Source organism: Centruroides sculpturatus, unplaced genomic scaffold (assembly GCF_000671375.1).
Source record: "Centruroides sculpturatus isolate CEXI.00-Female unplaced genomic scaffold, Cexi_2.0 scaffold728, whole genome shotgun sequence".
NCBI lineage: Eukaryota > Metazoa > Arthropoda > Arachnida > Scorpiones > Buthidae > Centruroides > Centruroides sculpturatus.
In genome coordinates, this window is record NW_019384847.1 from 64,433 (window position 1) to 72,914 (window position 8,482).

The 8,482-nt window shown below is 29.2% G+C and overlaps 1 protein-coding gene across 1 annotated transcript; it reads left to right on the top strand.

Annotated features, from left to right (window-relative positions):
- Positions 1–489: 489 nt before the first annotated feature.
- LOC111630408 (phospholipid phosphatase 3-like) lies at positions 490–3,052 on the top strand. The gene is made up of 6 exons (XM_023374499.1): positions 490–702; positions 842–996; positions 1,057–1,238; positions 1,308–1,428; positions 2,105–2,272; positions 2,354–3,052. Exons 1-6 carry the CDS (start codon positions 618–620, stop codon positions 2,396–2,398), a joined length of 756 nt encoding a protein of 251 aa, XP_023230267.1. The 5' UTR covers positions 490–617; the 3' UTR covers positions 2,399–3,052.
- Positions 3,053–8,482: the final 5,430 nt, after the last annotated feature.

The window sequence follows — 8,482 nt, forward strand, 5'->3', positions numbered from 1 at the left end:
GTAAAATTAATTAAAAAAAAGTAAATTAATTTATTAATTATTATTATTTTTACTTATTTATTAAGTTTTTTTAGTTAAAAACATTAAATAAATCGTTTTAAAAGTGTATTTAAGTTAATGAGGAATTAATAAAGTAATTAAAGTTTATATTTTTAATATTGATTATTTAATTAAATAATGATAAAAATCTAAATTTACTTTAAACGTTTTTGGAGGAAATTATGTATTATTTTCTACAATTTTTCTGATTTTTTCCCTTCATTTTTTAAAGTAAGAAGTGAGAATATTAAGAAAAATCGATTTAAAAATATTACTAAAGCATATGTTACTGATGGCTTTCTTTAAATGATCGTTAATTATACATTAAATCAATGTCATAATTTTATCATTTTAAACGTAATTCCCTTTAAAAGTGTATTTAAACGTAATTAACAACGTAATTTTCTTACAAATAGAGTCGTTAAACGGGTGTTAAAATCTCAATTTTTACAAATAATCCCATCGATTATCGACGTTATCTGATACTTTGAACGCAGTAAAAGTTTGACCTTTAACCTGTGATTACAAGAAGATGGTCACGTGAAAATTGAAAGTAACGGCTTATATTTTACTTAAACATGGCGGAGAAACGTTACAAATTGATATTTTTTAAAGCTTACAGTTACTTGAAACGTGTGCTAACTTCTTACTTATGGTGTTTTGGTAAGTGTGTAAGTTTAATTGGACCCTATATTAAGTTACGATCCTCGTGAGGGTGATGGAAACAATAATTTACTAACTCTAAGTGTAGTTTAGTGTTACGTTACTAACGCTAACTCCCTAATTCCTTTGCATTCTGCAGCTTTATCCTTCTTGTTACTCAGCATAACCGGAGTGATACCTCCCTACAAACGTTCCTTCGTATGTAACGACGAAAAGATTGATAAACCATTTCGTGGAGACACCGTAACGCCATTGTTATTCACTTTAAACACGTTACTCCTCCCCAGTTTAGTGGTAAGTGTGTTCCAGTTTTGTGTACTCAACCCCTTTAATTCTGTATCCTTATTTTAGTAGATCTTCTTAACAGATCGTTCCACACTTAAGAATGGTGTAAGAGGTTGGCGTACAGATGTACGACGGTATTTACGAGGATTATTGTACGTGCTGACCGTCACAGAACTGTTGAAAATTTCTGTAGGAGAATTAAGGCCTCACTTTTTACATTCCTGCTTACCTGATGTTAAATGTGTCGCTGGGTATGTAGGGCTATGTCAATCTATAAATTATAATATGTTTTTTTTTAAATATTATATTGACATTTTTAGCATAGTTTCGTCGTACAACTGTACGGATACTCGAAGCTCTTGGTTGAGGAAACTGGATGTTTATAAATCCTTCCCTTCTGGCCATGCATCTTTATCATCGTATATGTTTCTTTACATCTACGTGAGTGATACACACGTTTTTAAAGTGTTTACTCGTCATTTTGGGGATGAAAAGTCCCCAAAATTCTCCAAATTTTTCACTTTAGTTGTGTCATTAAATAGTTATTTTTTTATCGTGGATTATGCGCATCTTTAGACGATATTTTCTTTAGATTCTGCTTTAATAAGTCATTTCTAAATCCCTTATTCAGTATTTATAAGTGTTAAAATGTATCTTGCATAATTTAAGAAGATAAATGATGCAGAATTTGCATAAAGTTAATGCTCCAGATCCGACCCTGTTATGAACATTGCGCTGGGAAAATCGGATTTGAAGTTTATGAGCATGAAGATATTGCATAATTTACTTGGCATGTTTTATTTTGGGATGATAAATGACTGAATTTAAGCGTAAAATATTGCATAAGTGGAGACATAATCGCTACTATGCATGAGTGAACTCCATACAAATACACTGTTAAAGTAATTAGATTTGAATCTTAGTCCTTATATTTTATGTTTAAATGCTTTTTAGCACTTAAACATAAAATATAAAAGCTTAGAAACATCAAAAATAAAATATTTGATGCTTTTTAGCTCAGAAACTTCAAAATGGTGTCAGATGTGGGATCATATACAAATTTAGTTTTCTCCTCTTTACTTGAGTACTTATTACTTTTTTTTAAATGTAATTCCAGTTCTACAGCGAAGAAAGAATTAGAAAAGGATCCGTTCGTTTGTTCATCCGGATAATGTTTTTAGTATGGAGCTTCGTCTGCTGCATCACCAGAATCACGGATGATCGGCATTTTTGGTGGGACGTCCTCTTTGGAGCCATTCTAGGAATCGTTCAGGGATTCGTAATGGTATATATAATTATCCTTTACGTAATTTATTTCTAAATATAATTTTAAAAATTAATATTTTTTTATAAAAAAAAAAAACAGATTACTTACAATCGCACGCAAGAAGAATCGCTCCAAAAATTATGAATCTTATAAAGATTTAGTGAATTCTGTGTATAAATTCAACGTGCTTCAGATCCACTGGTTGGCCCGGAATTCAGTTAACCGCTTTTCGTTTCGTTTGTTTCAATCAGAGTTGGAAAACAGCACAAAAACACGTAGAACTGTTAATTGACTTTTGGGCCACCCCATATATAAAAATTTGTTTCTGTGGCTATTTAAAATGTTATATTAACGATAATTTAATAAATTATTCTGATTTTTATTGTTATTAAAATAATTATTTTCTAAAATGCTTGGCGCTGTTAATATTCTCTGCTCCAACAAACAGTTTAATCAAGCGTTTTAGTTAAATGTCTTAAGCCGAAATTAACTGGATAATGACGTAATAACGATGATTACAACAGGGAAAACCAAAATAGTCGCAGGTATTTAAGTATTTATGAGGGAAATATCGAACGTCCGGGTTCAATTTTCGTTAGAGGAAAACACAGAGGAAAAAGGACAATACAGAAATTGATATGATTTATGACTCTCAACAAAATCTATCCTGCATTAAAAGTCTATCGAGCGGAAGAAAATGGCATCCATAAAATCATTCAGTAAATTTTATAACCAAGGAAAAAAGTAAAATTTATCAATGAGTTGCTTAACTTTCCCGGCAACATTTAAAACTGCGTGTGTGGCTTCGTATGTTACGATATTTTATTTTTATACTTTTAATTATTATAAAATGGCAAAAAGCTTAATTTTCAGAAAAGGAATGGGTTTTATAAAAAAAAAAAAAAAAAAAAAAAACTAAATGCTAACAAGTAAATTCGTCATTAAGTCCGACTCTATTGGAGATTTCGATGCCCTTTATCTCCCTACTTCTTCCACCTTTACCCACCAAAATTTAACAACATTGATCGTCCTAATTCAGAAACCTCCCACCAAAATTTCAGAAATTTTTGACGAAAGGAACGAGAGTTATTGATCTTCAAAATGGGCAACAAAATCATCCTCCACAACACTAACATTCATACATAGTGAAAAACTCCTGAATTTTTTTGCATTTATCGACCTTTCGAGACCCCTTGCCATCGGTCAAAAGTGACCCCTGGCCTAGATTTTTACATTTTTGAATTCTGGAAACCTCGAAACTTTGAGAAAAGCCAAAAAATTTGGGGTCTTTTCTGTATTTATGGACGTTTGTGTAAGTATCTATACATGTGGAGGGGTGCGATTTCATTCACCTAATTTAAAGTTTAAACTGCGAAATTCATAATAATATTGGTGTTTTAAATAGAATTAGTTATAGTTAGAGTTATATTTAAATGGCAGACAGAACGAAATACAGAAGCTTAACAGTAGTAGTGTGAAAGTTTCAAATAAAAGTACAAATAAATTCAGACATTATAAAAAACGTTTCAAATACTCCACTTGTGTGATAAGTATTCGTGAGAGTAGCAGGAAATTTAAATGAGAAATTCTTGTGTAAATAACACTGGATGTTTTTAAGACAATACATTAAATTTTATAATTGTTATTTATTATTCTTATTGTTAAAACATAAAAGAGAAAACACGTTAATGTAAGTCACGTGTGTATAAGTCAATATTCTCGTGACCTCTGCATTCAATATGAGCCCAAAATTTGACTCTTTTCACGGTCAAAATTAAGTACTTTTGGGTAGCAGTTTTCAAATTGTAGAAATATGCATTCCCATTGTCTTGTCTGTCGATCTGTTCTTCGTTAAAAACAGAACGGTGTTTGATTGGTGAAAACCGAGACCAGATATGGAAAACTTAGGGCCGGAAGTTTCGATTAACTATATACGAACTTCCGGTGTGTCTGAAAGTGACGTGGAAATGTATCAATATATGTCTACAATTTGAAAATTTGAATATTCATATATATATAATTTTAATATTTTAAAGTAGATACGTAAGTGCTTATCGTAATTAGCATTTTTTTTAATTAATTAAATTTAGTTTTCCGTTAATTTGCATAAAACTGTAATTACGATCGTGTGACTTAGATTTTCGGTATAATAAATGTTTGCATACAGAAATGATTTAATCTTATTTCCTGTTAAGTTGCTATTTATAAGTACGTGACTGGTAATTTATTGGAGTATTTTAACAATCAGACATTTAACTGAAGGACGAAGCCGTAAAATTGATGAAGCCAGGCTGTGCCAGGCCCTACATAATACAGAACCTGCGGCACCCTTCTATAAAGTAAATAACTGACGAATCACGCGCTGCAACCCTTTGCCTTTACCAAATAACAATTTACGTTAAAATGTAAAGTTTTAAGCTACAGGTCGGTAATGGGTGCTCTGAGCTTCAGCCTGTGTGCCAATCTTGCTCCGATCACACGACAATGTCTAGGGCCCTATTTAGTATTGGATTTGAAACTCAATAACTCCAGTGCCTTTTGTCGAAAATTTTTAAAATTTTGCAGGGAGGTTTGGGTGTTAGGACCATTGATGCTATTAAATTTTGGTGGTTGAAGATCGAGGGGTAGGGAGATACGGGTCACGTGTCATATCTCTAATCGGGTTGGAGTTAATGAAGATTTTTACTCGGTATTAGCATTTACAAATTTTTTTATTCTAAAACTCATCTGTGGCTTCAAAATTAAGTTTTTTTACCATTTTATAATAATTTATAATATGAAAAACTTTTAATTAAATATCATAACAGATGGCGCTACAGTTCTATATTTACTTTATTGGAACTAACATGTTTATTTTAATTAATAACCTAATTTTATCGTTATTATACTTTTTAATTTTCGAACACACTTCTTCTGATAATTACATAAAAATTTAATTTTATATTTTAATTTTATTCTTTTAATTTATGAAATTGTTATAAAATTTCTTTGATAATAGATGGCGCCATATTAATGTTATTATAATTAAATATAATTATAAATTATACAAGGAATGTCTATAATTTTTCCCCAATTATAAATAAAATATAATTTTTAAAATATTTGTTACAGAATTAAATGAAAAATTTATAAATTTTTTAAAATATTTTTTAATTTAGTAAATATATAAATTTTTTGGGGTTGGGAAACGTGTGGTTAAGTGCCTAAACAATCCATTTATTAACAAGAAATTTACAATTCCTCTTAAGTAATTAAAGAATTTATATTATTTTATATTATATAAATATTTTATTCTTTTATATTTTTATTCTAAAAAATGTATTTTTTAGTGTAGAATGCGAGTGACATTTTTCAGGGTCAAAACACATAAAGTTAGTGTTAAACCACTCTCTTTATTAAAGAGGATATTTATGATTTGACAATACAATAGATGCATTTACATTCTTCTAATTGTGAACTTTTTTTCTACACGTGATTAGGAAACAGGGCATTAATTTTTTTAAATGTATGCTTTATCCTGGTGCAATATTTTAAACTGGATAAACACTCAAACCACTAAAGAAGATATGGAAAAAAAATTTTATTCATATGAAAATTGCTCTTTATTTTAAAATTCTATTGATTATTGTCTTGAGAATCCTTCATTTTTTTATAATTTATTGTTAGAAAATTCCATTCTTTTGTTGTTTTTTTTTCTTGCATTTAAATGATGTTGCTTGTATTATATTAAATGCATTCAATGGAAGTTCCTTCTTGCATTTTTATGTAATGAGTATTTATTTAGCATTTAAATAATTTAATTATCGAATCAGGAAATTTCTTTTTTTACTTTTTTGGGTGTTCTACATAACAGAGGAAAAGTATGGCAATCGGTCAAAAAATAACTCCCATTTTTGTACTCAATGGACCTTGAAACGTCGAAAAAATGCCAAAAAAATTGGGAGTCTTTTCATGTTAGTGTGTGGGGGGCACGATTTTGTTCACCTTCTTCAAAGGTTAAAAACTCCTGCGCTTTTAGTCGAAAATTTCTAAAATTTTGCAGGATGGTCCGCGTGTTAGGAAGATCGATGCTATTAAATTTTGGTGCTTAAAGGTCGTGGGAATGGGGAGATAATAGGGGGTCGTGTGTATCTCCAGTAGGATAGGACTTAATGAAGATTTTACTCGTTCTTAGCATTTACAATTTTTTTTTACAAAACCCATCCCTGTTTTCAAAATTAAGCTTTTTGTCATTTTATAATAGTTAAAAATATAATTAAAAAAAATAACAATAAAATATTGTAACAGATGGCGCCACAAAATGTTGCCGGGAAAGTTAAGCGACTTGTTGCTGGAATTTATTATTATTATTTTTTTAAATAATTTAGAAAATCTGTTCAACTTTCCGGTCGATTGATTTGCAGATCGATCTGAGTCGAGTCGAAAGTTAACATCGACTTCATCTTTAATATGATTTCTGAAGGCAAATTTACTTAAAATATTTAAAAATAGATTTTATTTTATGTTTTACAACTATAAAATATATCTTTATATTAAAAAATTGTTAAATATTCTGTAAAGTTTTGAAAAATATACGAGTTTTTGTCAAATTTATAGGAAGAAATTTCGTCAAAGATTTGTAACGTATCTTGAATGGAAAACTGGTTTTATTGTAAATATTTAGCTTTATTGTAAATTTATTTACTAATTATACGTTAATCTATCACGTTGTATAAACTGTTAATGAATGAACTTTCACATACAACGTACTGTCATTTAAAATTGAAGTATCTTTCAACTTATACTTTTTTTTTAATTAAACAATTATTTAGAATATAAATATTTAAATCCTTCAGAAAAGTCACACTAAGTATACAATTGTATCGAATTTTGTAATTTATCAATTATTACTATTCTTATTAGAACAGCACTTTAAGTTACTACAACACAGAGATACACCCTTTCATTAAACATTGTACACACTGTTTTGAATTAATAAAATAATTTATTAAAAAATTAAATAAAATTAATTATAATATCTGCTCGCGCTTAGTTTACTGACTTGTATAGTTTTTACTTATATTATTTTATATATAGGCCTAATACAATACTAAAACTGTTAAAATAAAAAAAAAATATGTTTCTTGCCAAACGTTTGACATCTTCAAAATAGTGAAGCAGGAAAAATTGCTCAATGGAGCAAACTAATTCAAGAAAATGATAGATCTCTGTCAAAAAATTATGTATGACCCTCATTCTAAAGAAGATTTACGGTGCCACGTGCATCAAAAAAGCAGAATCAATAAATATAGATACCGTTCAATATCCAAGAAAACAAACGTTTGTTTACTTATTTAAATAACAGTACAGTCAATTTACGGTTTTAATTACAGTATTAAATAGTGAAAAACAGAAAAAAAACACAACGAGCTTTGTATACAATTACACGTTCTATAGTTGCGTGCAGAATTCGGTAAGTACCGAACAGTTTTCCACTGTTTTTTTCGTAATTTTATCGCATTTTTTTTCTTATTACGCTATTAATAATAATTTTTTGAACACGTGAAAGAAATTAAATATTATTGTTTGTATTGTTACATTCCTTTCTATAGTTTTAACGTGTCTTTCATTGTTACGTCAGTGATTACTGTAAATTACAATTTTATTTTTGTATTATTACGTCAATTTAAAGTAATTGTTCCGTGAAGTGACAATACGCACGATCTGTTCGTGTCTTCAAGAAAAATGATCCGTAACAATAAAACAAACATACAGCTTATTATTACATTATTATCATGAAAGACAGAAAAGATTCTCTTATTATTTTTTATCGAATCAAAAATTATATACAATAGTTGCATATTTTTATGCTTTCACATAACTTTAAAGATCAAACCTATGGTTAGGCGTTCCTATGATTTCCGTTGAACAGTACAGTAGAGCGTCGTTTATCCGAATCAATCGGGGACTGAGGTTGTTCGGATAACTTGTTTTTCGGATAAGCGATTATGTACGAAAAAATATACTAACCTATCCCGTGTTGAAATTTTTGTCCGTTGCGTGTCGCTTCGCGTTGAATTTTCATCGATGTTAAGCCTAACGTAAACTTTTTAAAATAATAATCGTGGTTATTGTATCGTTAAAAATGATTTCTTTATGTTTTACAAACGAAATAAATACATTGAAAAATATAAAAACAAATAAAAATTATACTTTAGGCCAACTGGGATTCTTTCGGATAACCGACTT